This window comes from Ascidiella aspersa, chromosome 4, assembly GCF_963924565.1.
Source record: "Ascidiella aspersa chromosome 4, kaAscAspe10.2, whole genome shotgun sequence".
Taxonomy (NCBI): Eukaryota; Metazoa; Chordata; class Ascidiacea; order Phlebobranchia; family Ascidiidae; genus Ascidiella; species Ascidiella aspersa.
This window is the reverse complement of record NC_139450.1, coordinates 34,267,469-34,290,080: the sequence shown is the minus strand read 5'-3', so window position 1 is coordinate 34,290,080 and position 22,612 is coordinate 34,267,469. Positions and strand designations below refer to the sequence as shown.

Below are 22,612 nucleotides of genomic sequence, written 5' to 3'. Positions count from 1 at the left end.
TCAAACACCAAAACCTTATCACCCCGAACGAACACTTTCTTCCAAGCGTTCTACATTTCGCTTCTTGGCTTTATGACGTAACTATAGACCTCGGCGCCGTCGCGACCTTGAACCATGATGACCTTAAGACCTTCCTTGGTGACCTCTACGCGACCGAAGCAACCGCCGAGGTCATCCATCTCACCCCAACTAAAACAAAAATAAAAAAATATTTTTTTGTAAATTGAAGCTCGGTTTCGCTGATTCGCTGGTCGATTTGCTGAGGCTGGGAAAATGATAGCAAGCTATGACCGAGTGTTCATGCACGCTAGAATAAGGTAGTGGCATGAAATTGTTTAAACATTATCAGACTAACAATTAAAAAAAACATAGTTCTATAGGGACAAAATAGGTTTACGTTTTAACAATTCCAACAAATTTAATATTTTTAACATGATAGCCAACATAAAACTTACATTGGGTAAAACTGCTACATTATTATTTTTTCTTTGCTTATCGTTAAAATAATCGATTGAACAGTGACCAGTTATGAAATGTTATTTAACATATTTTGGAAAAAAGAGAGAACAAAGTTCTGAAATTACCCAAGGACGATATTGTATTTTTCTAGGATTTTCAGTAAGTTGCACGATTCAAATTGTACATCAAGTCCCAATCGAGTAATTTGTAAAAATATCTCCCAGTAAAAGTCCCAGGAAAGTCATAATTAGAGCAAGTCAATTTCAACAATTTCAAGTTAAGTCCATGTCATAAAAATTAAACCTTAAACTATTAAAATTATTTTATGAATGTTTTTGTTTCAGGAACTGGTTCAATTTACCGAAATACCTCTCGAACGGCAAGAAACGTACAAACCAAGGTGTTAATATCAAGTTCATATCTACTGACCTGTACATCAATGTGAACTTGTCGGAGTTCTTGTTCCTGAAGGTTGGGGTCACAAAGTTGCTGCAACCCACGATAAAGTACTCGGTGTTTTGATGGTTTATATCCCTCAGATGCTAGAAGTAAAATGTTAAATATTATTACTTTACATCTCGTAAAAAGTCCTTTTCATTTAACTTTAGATCGCAAAGGGCCGAGCCTTGCATATTTTCAGAAAATTGAATTTAAGCCCTATGGTTGGAAAATAGGTTTAGTAGTCATGTCGATCAGAAATATGTTACCTTTTTATGTTTCCTCATATTTTTCTTGTTCTTTTAATATAAAAAAATATTGTAATCAATAAAAACACTAAAATCGTTTTTTATGATGAAAATCATAAATGTAACTTCAAACAACAATGTTAACCTGGAAGTCAAATTATGCTTTTATTAATAATTCTTTTTACTAATATTAAGAATACAACAACAGTTATGTCCTCACTTGCAAGCTGTGTTCGTGGCCAGCAATATAAGCAGATACTTTGTATTTGTCCAGCATTGGTTTGAGTCGTTTGTTGAGGCATTCGATCACAGGGCCAGTGTTACCAGCAGCAAACAGGGGAAAGTGACCAACCACAACCACGTAATCCATGCTGGGGACAACATAGGTTTAGTAGAGCTACATACTCTACTTCTGAGGAGAAATTTAAATTTTCTTAGGAATTACACAAGCATATTAATATGTAATTGTTTGTCTGCTGGTTAGGGACTTCCGAAACTCATTTCTACGTCCGATATCTTGAGGCAAAATTATCGCGATCCGATTCTTATGACATAAACTTCATCGCAGTTTCTAACCAGCAAAATAAAGGAATTAAAACTTTTAAATGCATTTTTTCAGATTTATACAAAACAATTTTTAAATTAAAAAAGTTAATAACGCCCGAGCATCGGACGGGTTCCGATACAACCACTTGGTATCAGGTAGTGGCTGCGATCCGATATTATCGGCATCCCTATTTTGAGTCGATAAACACATTTTTTATTTTATGTCCGTTTTAAAAATTATATTCAACTCAATGTTTGCGTGCTTACTCCTTGCTCTCATCCAGTTGACCTTCGACCCACTTCCATTGCTCCTCAGCTTGTGTATCGTTGATGGGGGTTCCCTCAGCGTTGATGCCGCACTGAATAGTTGTGTCCATCATCACAACACGAAGACTGGTGTCGGTAGATTGGAGATTGTAGTCGATGGAATACCAGTACCACGGGTACGTCCTAAAAACAAAAACGTAAAATTTATGGCTTGTCGTTTTTTTAATGTAAATCAGTATTTCGAAGGTTTAGTGACATTTCACTGAACTTTTTTTAAGCCTTTAGCAAACAAAACACTTATGAGACAGTAGCATTTTAAAAAACGAATATGAGCCATTTCTTCATATTGCTTTCGCAATTTTCCCGAAATTTGGAGAAATCTTTCTCAGAAAGTTTAACTTTGTGAGCTACCGCAGTCGGTCTTACGGCTTTTTTGCGTTAATTTGTTACAAATATGGAAAAATTTTAACAAAATGATTGAATAAAATAAGCCCTGGTTGCTAAAAATCAATATTGGAAAAAAGTTTAATGCTGAAAAAAAAATTCAATAAAGTTGAATATTGAAAAAAAAATTACCATTTTTTTCAATCAGTGCACTAGTTGGGTTAATATACATAGATGTTTGTATAAAGCACCCACCATCTTGATGAGTATCTTGAGTAGTCTAGTTGTGCTTTAGCGCTTCCGTGCCAGTCGTGGTTTCCCATGGTTGGATGCCAGGGAATCTGCAGCGAACTTGCGTTGTACACATCCTCGAAAGTAAGCTGCAAACACAAGGGGTAATAAATAAATGGAAATTCGCTTGTATAGACTACAGTAGTTCTGAAAAGATTTTAGCTTGCTGCACAGTACAAAAATATATATATTCGAGGTACACTTTCTATAAAACAATAATATATACGGAACGAATAGCACGAATTTGGTCATGTTGTTGAAAGCACAGCAAGTGTGGGAAAAACAAGTCAGCAAGTGATTGTCTCCTCTTATTTATTCTGTTGCTAATTGGTTTGTCGCAACCTCCTTCGATTTATTTAGACTAATATTTCAGTTCTATATTTGAGTACACGAGATCGAACGATAACCTGAGGCTGAAAATGTTTCTTATTTCGTAACTTTCTGGGTCAACTCAAAAAAAAAAATTCATTACGTAGAAGTTTAGATTTACTGAGGCTGATTTAAAGCACGATTTTTCTAAAATTTAAGACGATTGCAGAAGTTGAATACTAAGAAAGGGTTCATATTAATTAAATTCGAACTTATTCAAGCTATTCGTCTTTTATTTTGTTCCATTACAAAGAGCTTAGTCAAGAGAATTGGTTTGCCAAAGATTTGCTGTTATTCTTGCTCACGGTTTTAGACGCCACGAAAAAGATTCAGAAGGCAATGTCACATGGTGTTTACATACTTACGTTGCAATTGTGTCGCCGCGAAAAAGGTTAAAAATGGCAAATAAAACAAATCTTTCACCAAAACTAAAAACTTGAAAATGAATTGCATGAATCTGTAATGTAGCTTAAAAATGAATGTCAAGGCCAAAAAGGTCGAGTAGATCGACATCATCTTGATTGGGACGTTTTGATAAGAGCTTGTATCATCATCAATTAATGTTGGACTTTGCAATTCATTATCAAGCTACATCACAGATCCGTGCATAGTGTACCCAAATAAAAACTTGAACCTTGAAAAAATTAAGAACTCCGACCTTGAATCTTTGGTCGTGTTCGTCCCTAACTCCCAGAAAGTAGAAGTTGTCTCCCAGAGCAAGAACAAAGTCGGTTTTCTCACGATCTGCCACCTCGCCCATCTTTGCCGCCACCTTGTGTTGGGTTGGAGTGGTGAAAAACGGTGGAGGCCAGCCACCAAAGTCGCCCGCGAGCAGGAAGTGAATTACGTCATCATTGAGAAGAGTCTCTGCAAAAAGTTGTTTAGAATAAAATAAAACAGCTCAGGAATACACTTGTAAACTAAATGATGTTCATCAACTTAATGTTTGTGCAAAGATCTGAATAATTATAGGCAGTGTTGCAATGAATCAATGACTGATTTTAAATTACTTACTTGAGTCGTTTAAAAGTTGTTTAAAACACATACAACATCTCAGAAACATATAAGTAAACTGTATTATGTTCGTTAACTCGCTGTTTGTTCACAGTTCTTAATTATTGGAGTACAAAATGAGCTTACTTTTAATGTTGGTGACCGGCTGAAGTGAGTATGACGTCACAATTAGGCAAGCAGCCAAAACCAGCAGTTGCCGCATTTTGGTGAATTAGGTGCTAGTAGTTGTAGAAACAACACCTGTGAAGTTACAAATGGTAAAACACGATTTAAAGCAGGTATACGATAATATCGGACCAGGTCTTAGTATCGATACTCGTCCGATAATTAGGTTCATCGTTAAGAATTCAAATTCGCCTTGTTATTGTATAAACAACCCAACTAAACACGTATAATGTTGTATGTTTATTACAATTATTACAACTTTTACAAGGAAAAATATCACCAACGTTCAGAGCTGGATTAACCAAAGGAAATAAGCATGCGCTTAGGGCACCAAGGGAAAGGGACACCACAGAAATTTTCACAGCCGAATTTTCAATGGTGCCTTAGTGTTTAATGAAATAATTGGAGTTGGTCAGATGAATCAGACTTCAATAGTGGCCTGGTGGAAATTAATTTTGCATATTTTTCTTCGTCAAGTATCATCAACCTCTCTATAAATGTTAGTAGGAATGAGAACTATTTCCAAAACAAAAATCCTAACTTGACCCTCAATTATACTGTGAACACGAAAAAGGCACCAAAGTCTTAAGTGCTTTAAGGCCTCTAAAAAACATGAACCAGCCCTACTAACGTTGCATATTACAATTGTAAACGCAGAATAGAGCTCTTGCAATTAAATCAAAAACACAGTGACAACCCACTGTACAGTTGTGTCAAATATTTGTTTCGTTTACTTTTTGCTAATGACTGAAAAACAGCGGCTTGAAATTAAATCGAAATACTTCCTCTGTAGCTTATGCGTAAAATAAACCTGCAATATGGCATCGCGCGATGTTACTTGTGACGTAACAAGCGTGCGACAAAGACATCTGGACTTATTGACAAACGCCTTTCCAGATGGTAAACCTGCTGCGTTGTTCTATTTCTGCCAAAAAGGCAAACAATTTGGGAGTTTTTTCGCTAAGACTAATTGAAAGTTGCAAAAAATATTGGATTTTGGTTTGTGAAACCATTTTTGTCCTAAATTGCGCCTATAAGGTTTATTTCAATTATTGTGTATAAGTTTTATAAAATTCGAATTTTCGTGGTGGGAAATAACGTTTTAAAAAACAGCAGCTGTTCAACGCAACAGTCGATCAAAGATTATTAGGAAATTTGCCCCAAAATTCAATCGATCACCAAATGAATAATTGACAAATGTAATAAAATTATATTTTTTCACAAGGTATCATCGTATTTTCACGCGTATTGGGGAGCTCCCAACAACTTAATAAAAGATCTGTACATGAAACGATGCGAGAACAAGCCGATCACGTGATTTGGCAAGGGCGGATGAGAGGTCGGTAAATCGCGAGAATTACAAAAACACGAAAATAGTCACCGTCTATATTACGTAACAATTAATCAATAGAGAATCCGTGTTACGTCATAATTGCTGATTATAATAAGATGCTGTTGTACCGAATAACTACGAATGTATCAGACATTTTAAGTGACCTTCCAATTCACTTGACAATGCACTTTGTGACGTAATAACATACGAAAAATATGCGGTGACGTCACACTTTTAATATGACGTCATAGAACGTTTAATACTAAACATTAGATAAAGCATTTAGCAGAGATAAAGCATTTATGTCCATTTACTAGACAATTACAAAATTATTTTGTCGCTTATGTAAAAAAATAATCATTATTCTTGCGCTGCGCATTATTACGTCACAATTCGGTCATACATCATTGAACAAAGCGAAAACTGAATTTACCGCGATAAGCCATAACTTAGAAAGCATAAGACGATTATTGCATAACAATTACAAGCATAATGAAGGGATTGTGACGTCATACACAAGATTGAGGATGAAACGTCACACCGAGCACCGATGACGTCAAAGCGAGAAGCCACTACGTCATAATAATGACGCGAAAAAGTTATTGGCGATATTAAAAGGAAAATGGCGATAATAGGCAGAAAATATCGTTTTTAACAAAAGTTGAGCGAAATAAAATATTTAAAGTTGTTGCTGCTAAGTATATATTGTCGCTTTTTAGTGTAAATATACATTGCTGTGCTATGTTCGTTAGAGTTTTACTTCAATCCTCTTAAGGTAAATGTCTGCATCTCTGTAGGTAAGTTTGTCGGCTACGTCGTTACTGGGACATAGAAATCATAAAGTGGAAGACTGACGTCACTGTTTGAACCGGTGTCAATATACCCACGATACTGGAACCCATTGTTGCATTGATGCGATTTCCTCAATGGACCTCTGCAGAAATAATATAAGATTAAATATTTAACGGGACTGCAGGTTAGCATTTATACAGAAATCAATTGACCGACAAGAATTGTGTCGTAGTTTGTAAGCAAGGCATTTGTCGCTAGAAAAGCAACTCTGCGGTGAGGTTCGAACTTAAGACCTCGGCCATATTGGGATCGTAGCTTTACCAACTGAGCTACACAGGCTCAAGAGGGGAGCAAGTCGAGAAACAATCATTAGTACAGTTGCATGCTGCATCATGCTCGTAAAACTAGCCTGCAGTGAGGTTCGAACTCACGACCTCCGGTCAAGCCGGGACCGTCGTTCTACCAACTGAGCTATAGGGGCTCAGAAGGGAACGAGTCCATAAACAATCCTACAATATACATAAATTACATATACAATATACATACATAGCCTACATACAACGAGGTATACAGTAGTAAGGCCGTGGTTCAAATACAAGATTTATTTTACAAACAGGATTCATCAGCAAACTGTGCTATGGTGTTAGCCAGTCTCACCTAAAAATCAGGCTACAATATTAATAATACACCCAAAGGCTTCATTCGTACAATTGCTACCGCATCAGTAGAAGTTACCTCGAGCGTAGCGATCGTCTGGTCGATGTTGTTGTTTATAATAAGCAGGTCGAAGTATTGTTGGTATGCATCTCGAAGAAGGTCGGACTCACGCTGGAGTCTTTCAAGGCTCTCGTCCTAAACAACAAGTCAGGATTATTTGTTGGTTGCTTTTCATGCATTTCAATTGTCAAAACAGTGGTTCCCAACCAGGGTCTTGCGGAACACTGGGGTCAGCTAGAGCTCGACTCCCGATTTCCAAGTCCGACTCCGACTCTAGAGCCTGTTTATACCTATTTACGTTACTAAAATAGGGGCGGCAATCAAGCAATCCGCCCCAAGGGGTGTCATATTATTCATTCACTTAATACGTAGTCGGAAAATATTCAACCTTCATCATTTGCAGTTGGCAGCCATATCAGTTTTAAAAGTTGGTACTGCGCATGCACACGTCGGACTCTGGACTGGAGTAGTCTTATGTGGTCTTAGTCGAGTCCCGACTCTAAAGCTCAAAGGGTGCGGCGAGATTTGGAATTTAATTTTTGGTTTTATTAGTTAGCCATTTAAAACAACTCTTTGTAAATGAATAGAGTACAATAAATCAAAATTCATTTTACAACATTTGAGAGTTGATTTGTACTGTTTCAGTGTAGTTTATTGTTTCATTACAGCAAAGCACAACACGAAAATTCTAGTAAGGGTGCTGCAATCCATTAATTTTTGGGGTGCCGCAAGCCATAGAAGGTTTTGGATCACTGTGCTAAACTTACGACAAAGAACAGTACTTCTTTCAAATAATAAGATGACAAGTGATCTTGAAAATCTGTTATAAACCGATATGTTTCTCAACACAAATTCGCTCGTAAAATAGAAAAGTTTAAGTGACGGTGCAACAATTTTTTACACGCCGCATAAAGAGGTTTCAATTAATTTGCGGGGAAGAGTTTTTGGACCAACATTTACGAAGTCGGGATCTCAAACTAAAAATAGCTAGGAATGGGTATAATGATTTTTAAATACACCGAGAAATGAAGTTAATAAATATTTAAGGAGAAATTAGTTTCCAAAAACAAGGGTATAACCACATTTTTAAACAGGAAGGGGTAGAACATGCAATATCGTTATAACCTCGAGAGGGGCAACTAATAACATTATTCATGGTTACACCATCAAACAACACTTCAGCCATAAAATAGCAGACACACTCCTATTAAGCAAATATTATTAAGGATAGCAGTGATATATAAGTTGTACAAACCTCCTCCAGTGAAGTTGCTGGAACATCTGGTGCTCCTATGAATACAACGAACGGCGAGAACTCGGTTGTTCGGAGGGTCTTAAGTGCCTGGGTGGAAATAAATGTTATTAGAACCACAATTATGTTAGTACTACATTGTACAGTGGGATGAAAAGCATTCAGTTTGCTACATATCTAAGATAACCGGTATAAAATAAAGGGGGAAACAAAAGTTTAGTGTAACAGCTTTTGACTAACTAAATTACCATCGTGCAAATCAACAACAATATCATATTTAAATGATGGAAATCCTTTCCACGGCAACACCTTTACTAACCTGAACAAACATGGAGGCAAACTGAAACCATTTTAGAAAAATTTCAACTATATTGCCAGAAAAATGACAATTTTGGTGATCCATTGTTTTACCATTTTTTTTTTCAACCAAACAAGTGGCAATTTAGCAAAAAACCTGTGGTTCTACGTCTAGTATTATATGTGTTCTAGGGTAACAGAATAACATTATCTATTTTAGGATTTTTGACAAATTTAGTAACACTAACAAGTCCATACCAGAGTTTCGATTTATGTATTGTCAATTGCCATTAGCCACAAAACTCATCCACAGTCTTGTCACTTTATTAACACTAACTAAACATTGACATACCTTAGGTTCAACGTCCAATAAAGCGATTAGTACTTGGCAGCCAAACCCACCCCAAATATCGCTACTTATAAAGCGTATTCAAAAAAGCAACCCGTACCTGAGGTTCAACGTCCAATATTGCCATGAGTCCTTCTTGATGGATCTTCTTTATAGTTTCCAGCTTGGTTCCATAGCAAGCGTTCTCATGCGTCCCATACTCCAGGTACAAGTTGTTTTTAATCTCGTGCATCATCGTCTCGTAAGATGTGAAGAAATAATTCACACCAGCTTGCTCCTCTGGACGCTGCGGTCGCGTCGTGTCTGTTACGTCATAAAGGCGTTAGTTAAAAGAAGCGAAAACTATTGAGGGAGGTGTAGTGTTAATAGGGATGTTCGATATTATCGGACCGTGGTCGATACCAAGTGTTGGTATCGGTGCTCAGGGTTTTTTTTAAAGGTTTGGTTTGGGTGACCGCTAAGTAGTTTTAAGAGACCGCAAGTGTTTCATTTAAATACCAAAAAGTTGCAAGTCAAAAATTTAGGAAACCGCTGGAGAAAAACCCAAAACACCTTAAAAAAACACTGTCGGTGCTCGTCCGATATAATTGGAGACTATCGGTGCCGATCCGATACCAAATTAATTTAGAAATTTCATCCAATAGTTGCGAAGCAGCGATTTTTACCTTGAAAGGTGAATTTATAAAAAGTTAACAACTGGAAGTTACTAACTTCGTAATGCTTAAGCAAATTTTTGCTTAAAAAATGAAACATCATAGCTCTGAATGTTTCTATTTCATCTATTAGCTTGTTTGCGCATGTAATGACTCCGTTTGGTGTCGGATCGAATCGCGACACTCTAGTGCGAAATATCGGGTACCGGAAGAAAATGTTAAGTATCGGGCAACTCAAGTGTCTAACACCATGATCTAAAAGACATTGTGAAATGAGCTTGGTCCAAGCGAATCAATGTTAACGCTTCACATGTGAACTTAACGTTTAACTTATTTATGTTTAAACTTTTTTATGTTTAAACGTGTTTTTTATTAACTTTTTTTAAACTTACAGTAAATACCAGGAAAAACTGCCAATGGTGTCGATTCTTTAAAAATGCACCCTTTCTGTCAACCTATTTCATCGGTGAAACTTTTTGCTGTCAGAACAGTAATTTGGCGAGTTATATATATTTTTTCTGTTGTTGGTTTTGCTCTAATTAAGCTAAAAATCTCCCCAAAGGGGCCATTGAACGATAGTTTAAAATAAAATCGAATATTATTTTACTTAGAAACTCAAATCCTAAGCAGTACGCTAGGTTGTGCGAAATTTTGGAAGAACAACTGTTTGAATATTTTTAACAAGTATTTGAATTTACTCACGTGGAACGGGGTAGGCGAACTTGCCAGGTTGTTGAGCGATCAAAGTATTCTTGATGTGTCGACGACCAACTCCGTGCGCGCCTGACGTAACAACACATGGTTACAACCAAACAATCATTAACCATTTATAAAAAAAAGCATAATATCAGTTAAAACAGCTCGTGTGGATATTGTACTTTTGCTGTAACGTTTTAAAGTATTGTTGTGACAGTACACGGAGGTATGAACATCCTCCCACTTTTTGCACTGTTTAAAAAAACAATAGATATAAGGTAATATGTTTCTTCCGTTAGTCCGTAAGGGACATCGTGATAAAAGCGTTACGTATTTTAAGTTAGTTTAGAGTCTGTCAAACCAATATTCATAGATATTACTTCACAAAAAGCAGCAGTGTAAGTAATATTATTTCCACTCACCGAGTAAAACCAGTGTTTTTCTCCTGAAAGCTGGAACTTTCACAACTTCTTCGTATGTTACAAGATCGAGTTGGTCGAACACTGAATGGAAGAGCAGGTAAATTATTTAATAGGAATAGGCTGATATGTTAAAAGTGCAAATGATAGAAATGTCTACGAAAATAACCACATAATTTAGTGAAACATTTTTAAAGTGAGATAAAGCCCATACAGAAGTAGGCAATATTTTGAACATTTCGAATAACTCTTCATTAATTTTCTACATGGCGATAAGAAAAATAAATATTTATTTGAAACGTTCAAAATTTTACCTATACATCTGTATGGGTTTTGATACTATACGTCTAACTAAAACCTTCAACAATCATGAGCTCCAATTTTTGAAAGAGTAATAATAAAAAGTTGAGCGAAAAACGCACAAAAAAATAAGTAGCAATAAGACTAACCAAATAAACATTTATAGTATTTGAAGTATACACTAGGTAAGTATTATAGCTTGTCAATATTAACCTGCGTTATGCTTAGCGAGGTACTTGTCTTTCTGTGGCTTCTTTTTCTTCCCAAACCACGAGTTGCCGGTATTTTGTTGTTCTTTTGTGCGTTCCATCGCAAGACAGGCTACTCTCCTGTGTGCAACATGTTGTAAGGTCAATTGGACGCCATTTTAGGTCTACATTGAACCTTTATGCTTTTCTTATAATTAAACAGTGAAATGGTACAGGTTGGCACAAATGAAAGAAGAGATATTTGGTAAAGTAATTCAAGTGGGCCTACGATATTTATATTTTTAAATTCGTAAGTAAGTTCGATACTTCAGAAGTGTCGTTAAAATACAAGTTCCAAGGGTTGTAAGTTCGAACCCCGGCCCTTAACACACAATATCGCACCATTCTTGTAGTTCAGGCGAAGGTACAAGTCCCACAGGATTACAAGTTCCAAGGGTTTTAAGTTCGAATCCCGGCCCTAACACACAATATCGCACCATTCTTGTAGTTCAGGCAAAGGTACAAGTCCCACAGGATTACAAGTTCCAAGGGTTTTAAGTTCGAATCCCGGCCCTAACACACAATATCGCACCATTCTTGTAGTTCAGGCGAAGGTACAAGTCCCACAGGATTACAAGTTCCAAGGGTTTTAAGTTCGAATCCCGGCCCTAACACACAATATCGCACCATTCTTGTAGTTCAGGCAAAGGTACAAGTCCCACAGGATTACAAGTTCCAAGGGTTTTAAGTTCGAATCCCGGCCCTAACACACAATATCGCACCATTCTTGTAGTTCAGGCGAAGGTACAAGTCCCACAGGATTACAAGTTCCAAGGGGTACCAGTTCGAATCTCGGCCCTAACACACAATATCGCACCATTCTTGTAGTTCAGGTGAAGGTACAAGTCCCACAGGGTTGTTGTCCCCATCCACAACCCTGGCTTGCCACCAGTTATGATCGTCTTTGCTGATAACTTGAAGGATCTCTCCTGTTGTAAATCTTATTCCAGCTTCCTTGCAAGGAATAAGATCGTCTGATCTTGGGTCGTAATCAAACTGAGCTTTCACGTAGATCTGTCGATCAAAAATGACGTCAATTTAAAACCTGATAATTTAAAAAAGGCGGTTATTATTTCGCACTTAACAAAATGGTGTAATTTCATAAACCCGGCCATAGTGGAACCGTCGCTCTAACAACTTGTAGCTCAGTTAGCAGAGCGACATTCCCGGTATGACTGAGGTCGTGAGTTCGAATCTCACCACAGGCCATTTGTTGTCTAACCTGGTCTTGCTTGCACTTTAATTCTAATCAGGCCGAGGTGAGCTATCCCGAAGGCTTTTGGTGTAGTTTTACAAGCCCAAGTATTTTGTATGCATTACAAGAAAATGTGTTTCATCTAAACAAAGTTGATGTTTGTTGAAAGATTCAAGATAATACCTCACAAGTGGGGGGAGGGCTTCTGTAGCTTGGTACTATCTTGAACGTCAGGTTTCCACGGACTTCGCGCTAAAACAATAAAATAAACAGATGTAAACAAAATATAGGAATTAAAATACACACAAAAATTAAAAAACGAAGGAAAACAGAAAAACAGAATTCTTAAGAAAAATAATACATCAATTAAACGCAGGTGATATTCGTGGTTATTTTGTGTAAACTTACCAGCATCTTCTGCAAACTGTCAATTGTCTGATTCGCAACATTAACTCCGTTTATCTCACGAATCTCATCTCCCACGTGCAAAGTGCCTAGAGGTCAAATATGGGGGTTGGAGGTCAAAATATACGGGAGGGAAAACACAAGTGTGAGCCGTTGGAGGTCAAAATAGCATTCATGTATGTTCAAAACATAGATGAAGTATACTGCGCAATACAAATGGTTCCACAGCAGTTGATTTGGATCTTTTTATACAACACCGATCCACTTTATCTTTATCTACTGTTACAAATATTTGCACGCACCCTGCCGGTGGATCATGCCTCCATGCATTATCCTCGCAACAGCACAATGTCCCTCTCCAATCATCTTCAATGTTATTCCCTGCAACACAATTGTAAGTCAAAAAACACGTGAAGATTTTGATACAACATTTTGGTGTTCTTTGTATAGTTATTTTTAGATACTAATTAACAATCTGTATGCATTCTTACAAGTAAGTTTAGGCTTCACATGAGGCATTTTTTGACCTTTTAGGTTTTGTTCAAAGAGATTAATCATATCGTAAAATAATATAAATCAGAGATTTTGTAATTTACAACATATTAAGTTTACAAACTATGTGGTTCAAAATTATTAAATTTTTGGTTTCCTGATCAATTAATTTTAGAAATACCATAAGCCATAAAATACCATGATTTTTTTAACTTTGCTTCCACTCACCAGAGGTTCGGAATTATTCTTCATGAACTGAACAAGTCGAACTCTCGTGACCTCCGTCACCTCTCCCGGTTCACCGTTCTGCTTCACTGCCTCCTCGCAACCGTTATGCTGCTGCCCACTAGTGGACGGGGTCAGGGGGGTTGTGACGTCATCGCTGTACACTTCGTGCGCAACTACGTCATGAGCTTGGAGGAGACCCTGCACGAATAGGTGTGAAAATAAATTAAAAGAAAAATAAGGTAAATAAATGAAGTGGGACATATTAGAAACTTTATTATTTATTGTGGATTTGAAAAACATTTGTTGATAAAAATATGCCTTAAGCTACTTCTCAATGCGAGTTTTATGGAAATCAGTTCTTTTTTGCTTAAATTTCACTAATTTTTTGTTCAACTTCAATGTGATATTTATCCACTGTCATACCATTTTGCAATGTTAGTGTACCATTGTCCGTTTTACAAAAAACCCAAAAACACCTGGAGAAAAAATAGAGAAGGGGGTACTACAGTAACGGAATCATGTTGTCGAAGTTAAAATTGCAAACTGGAATAATAAGTTTAATAACACTTGACCCACCCAAAGCCAAACCCTAACCGAAATAATGTGCGTTGTAGGATTCTAGATCAGCGCCCAAAGCTCTGCTGGAATTTTGGATGTATATCTGTTTATCCACTTTATTAATATTACAGAACCAATATTGGACATTTGCTTCTTTTACACTTTTTATTTAAGAAGTGAAAAGTTTGACTTCTACAGCCATAGGAATTATTATAAGACACAATTTACAAATCCAAGCGACGATCGACTCACTTTAAAGTGTGGTTGTGTGAGAAGTGCCGTAAGTTCCAATGTCGAGGAACTTCCGAAGTTGTTGATTAGGGAAAGCACCTCTCGGGCCCTGTCCACTCCGTCACAAGGTGGCGATGTTGAGGTGGGTTGGGTGCTGATTCGATCGTACAACTGCACACAAATATATTATTGTTTTTGTGCTAAAAATATGTTCCAGGTAAATGCCTATACAGCCAGTTACCTAGATGACCACTTTGCCTCTTTTAAATAATTAAGGAACTATTTTTTTTAAATAAAACAAATATTAAATCACTGTTTAATAATTTAAGTAAATCATGTACAAGTCGAATATTTTCTTATTTAATTAGTCGGAACCAGGGTTGCGGAGTCGGCCTCGGGACTCGAGTAAGACCGCGTAAAACTAATGGGTCCCGAGTCCGACGCGCAGTATTAAATTTTAAAACTGTTAAGGCGGCAAAATGTAAGTTGTAAAAGTGTAATAGCAAATGCGAAATATTTTTAAACCATGTAATGCGAGTGGATCAATTATGACACCAATATGAGTCGATTGCAGAAAATCCACCTTATTTTAGTTGCGTAAATGGGTAAAATACAGGCTGTAGAGTCAGAGCTGGACTCGGGACTCGACAAAATCTTACATTTGGCCGGAGTCGGACTCAGGTGTATTTTTTTGGCCGGAGTCGGACTCGGGTTGTTTTTAACCGACTCCGCAGCCCTGGCCACAACAGCCAAATAATAATAGGAAATGGCCTTGTTTCCGCCTTATAAAACATACGGTTCGCCAGATGATTAACAATGTAGTTATTTCACCCCATTCTAAGTAAAATAAATGGAGAATATGCTCCTAATAAAATTTATTAGAAGCCTGATTTAAAAGATGTTTAGCAAAACCCCTGGAACTTCCTCACAGACGTAAGTTTGAGAATATAGGCAATCAACTTAAAAAGGTTAGGTTTACTGTTTTTTAAATTATCTATAAAATGTTTTATTTAATTTTAAGGTATATGTCTTTGAACAACAAAACAGGGTAATTTTGGCATAATGAAGTTACAATAATTTGTTATGAAATATCACGTGGTGCATGTGTTTAGAATTTCAAAAAAAAAATATTCAAAAACAATAAATACACAATATTTAGAGTTCCTAAACTTAAAAAAGCACCTTAAGTTTTATGTAACTTTCAGCCAGTTGATTTTTCCCACCAAACACAAACTGCTTTTGTATAACAGACGCAAGTTTCTTTGTAACCTTGGTTTTCCGTTTCTTTCTAATCTTTCTCAAACTTTTAAAAGTTGATTTGGCGGCAAAACGTAAAGATCTCAAACTAATCTTGCCAGTCATTTCACCACTTGCTATATTTCATTAAAAGAATCTATTAATATAAATCTGATTTGATATACAATGATTGATACATTTAATTTCACTGTATTTCACCCTAAACATTCCTAATTTTACTAGTAAGTGCAACCAGTAATACCAAAAGAAATGGCATATTTAATGCTAAATCCTAGATTCTTGTAACTTCAAATGAATAAACATACTGTCTCTGGTAAATATATTACTCACAGTCCTCTAAATAAAAATAAATAAACCTGCCTCATATTCTCTGCTAAACTTTCTAGAAACTTTTTGGAATTAAAATAATAATGCCTCGGTAAAAAAAAAACATTTTGCTAATTTATTTCGCTAATGTTTCTAATCTGTGGTTATTTTCACCAATATAAAGTACATACAAAAATGTCTACACTATATACTTTTATAAACAAGAGTTAAATGTACTCAAGTTTTTAGTGTGTATATATTTCTCTAATAGTCAACAATATTTGAAACATGCTGCTTAAGTTGTCCCAAACTTAACCTAATTTTTCGCACACAAATTTAAACCACATCCTTAATCATTTGGCAAACAGCTTCTACTTAAAAATAATAATATAACTCACATATCAACAAATACAAAACAAAAGACAATGTTTTCTAACCAAACAAACACAACTGGTAACAACTCCACTGCTTTAATTCTCAGCAACTGAACAGAAACTATGTCCGAGGAATAATTTTGTTTGCCACAAACCTAAGACAATCACTCTCTTGGGGCCGACTCAATTACTTTGCTGATTACTCTCATGAAAAATATTGATTCGCCCGTGAAACTGACATGGCTTCTCTCCACCCTGGAGATTAATTATGGATCATGGTTGTTGATTCCACAGGAGTTTGCGTCACAGGAAAGTTTCGAGAAAGCAATGTGTAAGATACAAAGATTGTACTAACTGCATCAGGTTTAAATGGATTTAGCTCAGTTCTGGTATATACACACACAAGACAGCTATAATATATTTTCAGTAATATCTAGTTATGCTTTAACAGTTTGCTTAAAAATCAGCAATTTGAGATTAGGATCAAACTAACTGCAAAACTTATAAACGAAACTACCATTATCAGCATATTATTCCGAATGGATCTTTTGTGATTTCCTACTTATTAATATGCACTCAAGACAGCTATAGTATAGACAGAGTCAGTAAGTAGATAGTTATGATTTAACAGTTCACTTAAAAATGAACAACTTAACATTAAGATTAAACTAACTGCAAAACTTAGAAACCGAAAATCAGCATGATCCTTAACTTAATTGGAATTGATCTTTTGTGATTTTGTACAATTCATTTCAATTAAGATAATGACGATGATCTAACAAGAGTAAAATATAAGTATATTAACGAACTAGTTTATGCTTACTAAGTTTTGTCCTTAGTTTGACTATAATCACTTGATCAGCAAAATAAAGTTTATTTTTTACTATTTTCATTGAAGCAGATTTCTTTATTCAAAAGAAATTTTTGAAATATAAACGTTCAACGAGTTTATTGCTGTAATTATAAAAGTGAAGCATGTATTGATTAACCAAGTTATACTTATTAGTTTAAGTAAGTTTCGTAAAATACCTGGTCAAACAATTTTAAAGCTAGAACTCAGATTTGACCGAAGAAAGTTTATTTAATATTATCATGAAAACAGAAACAGCAGGTTAATATAAGAAAAAAAAGCTTGAAACTGATATTTGAAAAGGACTGTTGCAAAATTCATATTTTTATAAAACATGTAAAAATAGACAACAGTTGATGCACATTAAGTTAGAAATTATCTTCAAAATATATGTTAGGAATTTATATACAGCTCCCAATAAAAGAAATGGATGCATTAACAAAATCAATAAACAAATAACGAATGTTATTAGCATATGTACTTAAGCTCAGGTATTATAGCGTCTCTAGGCATATTTCAACTATTTGTTTAGATTGCTTTACAAACATGATTAGCATTGATTTCTTTATAAAATGCGTCATTCCCCATATGTGACACAACACATATAACATCTTGCTTTAAAAATGAACTGCCCTTCATAAAAATTATGTTTTTTCTTTAAATTATTTTCCATGTTTTGGCGCATAATGGTTGGAGGTTGTAGTAAGACGTAGTAAGAATATCAAAGCCCTATTCTTATTACATTTTCTATGTTGTTTATGTTAAGCCTAAAATAATTGCATTGTAAAAAATATACAGAGTAGCCACCATTGCGTCAATGCAATAAATAAACCCAAGATAATTGCAAAAAACACACAAAATCACAAAATTTTTTTATATTTTTTTATTCATCATGAGTTGCCCATAACTCGCTGTAGCGACTTCGGGCTCGGAGGCGGAGGAAAGCTCTCTGTGCTGACACCAAGTGGTGTTTTCAGCAAGTGTTCTTTCTTGATCTTCTTGCTTGAAGGCTTTTTGGCAACTTTTGGTGCTGATGGTTTTGGTTTCTCATTTTGCAAATTATTGGATGTGTCGGATGAGGATGATGAACAAGACTAAAAAATAAAAAAGTTGTTTGATCAATTTCACAAAAACAGTTCAAAATTGGTCCAAAAGTTTAAAAAAATATTAAAAGAAAAGAATGGTTGTCTCACAAATGCAAAGCTTAAATCGTTGAAGTAAAACAAAAATGAAGTAAAAATTATTAAAAAAAGCCTAATGTGCCAACATTAAAGCTGGATCCCACAAAAAAAAAATAAAAAGATTTTTTGAACAATTTTACTCAAACAGCTTTACATTGGTTCAAAAGTTTATAAAAAAATAAACTATAAAATTTGCTTCACAAATAAACAGGCCTTAATTTGTTAAAAGTAAAAAGTTAACATTATGTGCCAACATTAAAACTAGCTATTACCGTTTTTTTAAACATGCAGATGGAATCAGCATAAAATTAATTTACAGATGTTTTAAACAAAGATAAACATTAAAATCAGGTTTGTTAGTGATAAATGAATTCCTTTCTAAATGATCAGTGGGTCAGGATGTATATTGGTTTAAAGCTGATACCTATTGCCAACTAATACTATCAGTTTTTATCTGATATATTTGGGTGGTATTGGTGCCGATACAATATAAAAAAAATTAATAGCTAACACAAAAGCAAACTTTTGCGTAATACCCTGAAAACCGTTACTACTGCAACTATCTATTTTATAATTTTCAGCATTTTTCTGAGCGTTAATGACATCATTTTAGTTTGACTTGATAAAGGCATCCGGCAACTTTAATTCATTGATCAAACTTGGTGAAAACGTTAAGATTGTAATTAATGGCCAAAAAAACTTCAAAAATGCAAAAAAGAAAATTACCTTCCATGGTGATGTTTTGAGCAACGGAACTCGAGCCTCGGCTGCCCGTGACTCCTCATCCCCATCTAGTGACTTGGAACTGCCCCAACTACCGCTGTGACGAAGAAGGTTGTGTCTTCGTAGTACGGGGGAAGGCTGGTACCTAGTCGCAATAAGTGGGTGGTTGGTAGTTTGTTAAATAAGGCCTTTAAATTTTTAGTGGTTAGTTTAATTATAATTTCTTTATGTTTGACAGTGATAACTACAAGGTTTTTTTAATTGGTTTGAGATTTGATGTAGATTGAAATAGAACGTTGAACAAAAATACTCTTTCAAACAATGTCTTCCATTAGAAATTACTCTATTGTTTCAGAAAGAAATGCATTTAACATTTACGATATCATTTTCTTGATAGTTTGACATAATGTCAGGAACTACAAATAGTTGTGATTGGAAGGCTTTATACTCTTTTTATAAAACATGGTGCAAAGCTTGTTTTCAGTTTTTGAATACTATTACCAGTTTTTAAAGAATTAAACTTTAGTTTTATTTACATAGCTAATATACAAACATTCTTTTTTTACAAAGTTTTTTCTAATGGTTTAGGGTTGTGTCTTTTAAAGAACAATATGTTTTCTTGAATGCCTAAAAATTTTTTCTAGTTGGGTTTTTGATTACCAGGAAAAACAAATGTTTATTTTTTCTGATTGACCGGTTTAAAAATTAAATCGAACTTGAGTTTCATTTGCAAAGTTAATAGTTAGCTAAAGACAAACACACCAAGTTAAATGCATATGGTTACCTTTTGGGTGGCTCCGCATACATTTCCTTAAGTTGTTTAGCACTTTCCCATCTTTTTATAAACGAGTCTTCGAATCCGAATGAGCCAACGCGAATGTTTTTTAAAGATCTTGGTAAAGAAGAAACTTCCATCTAAATAAAACACATTATTTAAACGACGTCTAATTTAAGAGTTAATTTCACCAATATATTGGAAGCTTACCTGTTTGTTGCAAGGTGTTTCAGCAAATCTTGGTTCTTTAAAGCTTATATTTTTAAAAACTGTAAAACAAACAGAGATAAAAATCATAAATTGAAAATAAAGAATCTTTACTTTTAGTTGTAAAATCTGGCAAATTACTCTAAACTCACATTCAATAATCTAAAAGTTCCATATCACTGAGTTACTGTATTTTGCCTGCACTACCTGAATAAAATGACTACAACCTTCTTTTTATATGATAGTTTCTTCACTAATTGCACCACAATTGTGCGAAAGAATATGCACCGGACAATAAATCTGAGTTTACATTTTCTAAAACCTAGGGCTGTATAATACGAGTGAATTAATCGTCACACTAGCACTGCAAATGATGCATAGAACACATGGGGTCAGCAGATTTAAAGCACATAACGGTTTGTCATCATACAACTGACCACAATATTTGCAAACACTGCCCTGCACATTTGTAAAGAAATAAACAATCTACTTCACGGTTGGACTTTCAACAGTTGCACATTTGTTTCTAGTCAGCAGAATTGCAATATTAAATGTAGCGAACTGCATTGCTTTATGTCTGAATGGTCTATTAACAAGCAACTGTCTACTTTACAAAACACACTTCGTAAGTATTATGAAACAAAACAAATATAATTTATTAAACAAAGTTATCAATACTTTAAAAGCCACTCCTTATTTACTAAGAGCATAATTAATTTGTTTTATTATGATAGCTATGTATGTGAATTTAAAGTAGAGCATTTAATTTCTGTAATTAAATGTACATTCTGTCCCTGCTTGATTAAAAGTAAACATTCTACCAATAAAACTATCTAGAGCCTTTTATTTACTAATCTTAACAATCTATAACAAGTTATTTACAAGTGAAATGGCTAGTTTATAAATAATTTACTTTTTGAGACTTCTTGTAAATTATTATAAAGTTAGGTGCACTGTGCACAGATCTGTAATGTAGCTTATTGACAATATAACAATAGCATAACAACTTAAAATAAACCATATCGCAGAAAACCAAACGCGACCACATTGGCAATAATACTCTGCTTTATTTAAAGACAGCTGTATTGAAATGTAAGCGATAAAATTAGCTGTAAGTGAAGTGGTATAAGGGACAGGTTAATCATTCATAAGAAGAACAAGCTTGCTTTTGTAATACTTGTTTGATTCCAGACCGCTAAGTCTCTCTCTTAGATTGCATAGAATACACGCCACATACATATGCCAGGCCTACAGTAGCTGGTATTGGTATACCACATGATAGAGTAAAGCTGATTTTAAGTCTGTATAAAACTTGTAAATAGGTTTAATGATTGAAATAGAACATGGAGCAAAAATAATCTTTCATTCGGGTCATACTATTTTACCATATAATATATATTATACACATTGTAAATATATACATATTGTACTATTTAAAATACATTAACAAAATGTACTTGATAACTTCAACATTTTGTATCTTACTCAATTGTTTCAGTATAAGAGAATATAAATACAAAATTCCATAAAACTAGCTAACATAGATAAACAATTCCTGAAATATGTGAAACCCTTAACAGCCCTATAGTGTTTTGCACCTAACTAAAATATTTTTTTTTTTTTTTTTTTTTTCATTTTTATGATTTAATCAAAAATCAGCTTTCAAATCAAGATGATTTTATTCAAATAGCCTTCAAGCCAACCATTACATAGAAAGTGTGATATTTAAAATGTTATAATTCCAAACATATGTGAAAACACTTACATCGAGCATGCTGTGTAATGTCTTATCATCAAGGAGACTCTGCAGAAATTCAAGGTCATTTTCAGCACCATCAGACAAAGCGTGGATTTCTTCCAGACTGTCGAGCACATGACCCACCGCTCCTAAAAGACAAACAATTGTGAATGTACTGTATTTTGCCAAACCGAATAGTTCTATGCAATAGCGTCTTTTTTTCGACATAAAACCAACTGCCTTCGAAATTCCCCATACATCTGAAAATCATGAATTCGAGTTGATAGAGACCTTGTCTAGATTTGGGCTGCGGCAATAATTTGAATCATCTACTTAATTGTTACTGCTAGTGCTTTTCTGTGCAGTAACCGGCTTTAGAAACTAACAGCGTCGTTTTTATTTCACATTGTCCGATTGTCGGATGTTTATCTTGTTTTTATCGCCTTGCGATAATGTGGAATATCGTGTTTTTTTCCCTTGTTTGTCTGGTATATATTTCACATATAGTTGCAATAATATTGCCCTGAAGAAGATTGCTTGAATAGGTGGTCGAAACGTTGGTACTTTAAAGAAATTTTGCCGGAAGAACAATTTATCAATTGAACACAATAGCTCCAACACTCTTATTGAAATAAATAATCTTTTGTTATGGTTGAGCATTGAGCTGTTTAAACATACTGCATTCAATATGTTCTTTAAAGGTAAGTTGCCCAATATTTAGATTTGCACATACCCCATTGGCCATGAAGCCATCTCAAACAATAGGAACTTTAGCCTTTTTTATAGCATACTCAAAGTCATTCATATGTTTAGGAAAATAAATTAGGAAGATCTTATGGAGTTATAAATATGTTA

At 34.9% G+C, this 22,612-nt stretch overlaps 2 protein-coding genes and 1 long non-coding RNA gene across 3 annotated transcripts in view; all 3 read right to left on the bottom strand.

The window, feature by feature from the left end:
* Positions 1 to 50: 50 nt before the first annotated feature.
* On the bottom strand, positions 51 to 4,218 carry LOC146157642 (tartrate-resistant acid phosphatase type 5-like). Its single transcript, XM_083388281.1, has 7 exons — positions 4,143 to 4,218; positions 3,661 to 3,869; positions 2,598 to 2,722; positions 1,959 to 2,141; positions 1,366 to 1,516; positions 889 to 1,001; positions 51 to 189 (listed from the first exon to the last, which is right to left on the bottom strand). Exons 1-7 carry the CDS (start codon positions 4,216 to 4,218, stop codon positions 51 to 53), a joined length of 996 nt encoding a protein of 331 aa, XP_083244407.1.
* A 1,161-nt stretch (positions 4,219 to 5,379) lies between these two features.
* The window catches only part of LOC146157640 (peripheral plasma membrane protein CASK-like), a 28,776-nt gene continuing 11,543 nt past the window's right edge, over positions 5,380 to 22,612 (bottom strand). The window contains exons 10-23 of the mRNA XM_083387039.1: positions 21,785 to 21,906; positions 14,368 to 14,517; positions 13,558 to 13,755; positions 13,140 to 13,218; positions 12,841 to 12,926; positions 12,616 to 12,684; positions 12,055 to 12,251; positions 11,203 to 11,318; positions 10,693 to 10,773; positions 10,277 to 10,357; positions 9,022 to 9,224; positions 8,279 to 8,365; positions 7,042 to 7,158; positions 5,380 to 6,448 (exon numbers count right to left, since the gene is read on the bottom strand). Coding sequence (XP_083243165.1) covers positions 6,389 to 6,448; positions 7,042 to 7,158; positions 8,279 to 8,365; positions 9,022 to 9,224; positions 10,277 to 10,357; positions 10,693 to 10,773; positions 11,203 to 11,318; positions 12,055 to 12,251; positions 12,616 to 12,684; positions 12,841 to 12,926; positions 13,140 to 13,218; positions 13,558 to 13,755; positions 14,368 to 14,517; positions 21,785 to 21,906 — 1,646 coding nt within the window. The 3' untranslated portion in view covers positions 5,380 to 6,388. The remainder of the gene's footprint in view (positions 6,449 to 7,041; positions 7,159 to 8,278; positions 8,366 to 9,021; positions 9,225 to 10,276; positions 10,358 to 10,692; positions 10,774 to 11,202; positions 11,319 to 12,054; positions 12,252 to 12,615; positions 12,685 to 12,840; positions 12,927 to 13,139; positions 13,219 to 13,557; positions 13,756 to 14,367; positions 14,518 to 21,784; positions 21,907 to 22,612) is intronic.
* Positions 18,003 to 19,165, bottom strand: LOC146157641 (uncharacterized). The gene is made up of 2 exons (XR_014494817.1): positions 19,041 to 19,165; positions 18,003 to 18,227 (listed from the first exon to the last, which is right to left on the bottom strand). It is a non-coding gene; the product is annotated as an uncharacterized LOC146157641 (long non-coding RNA).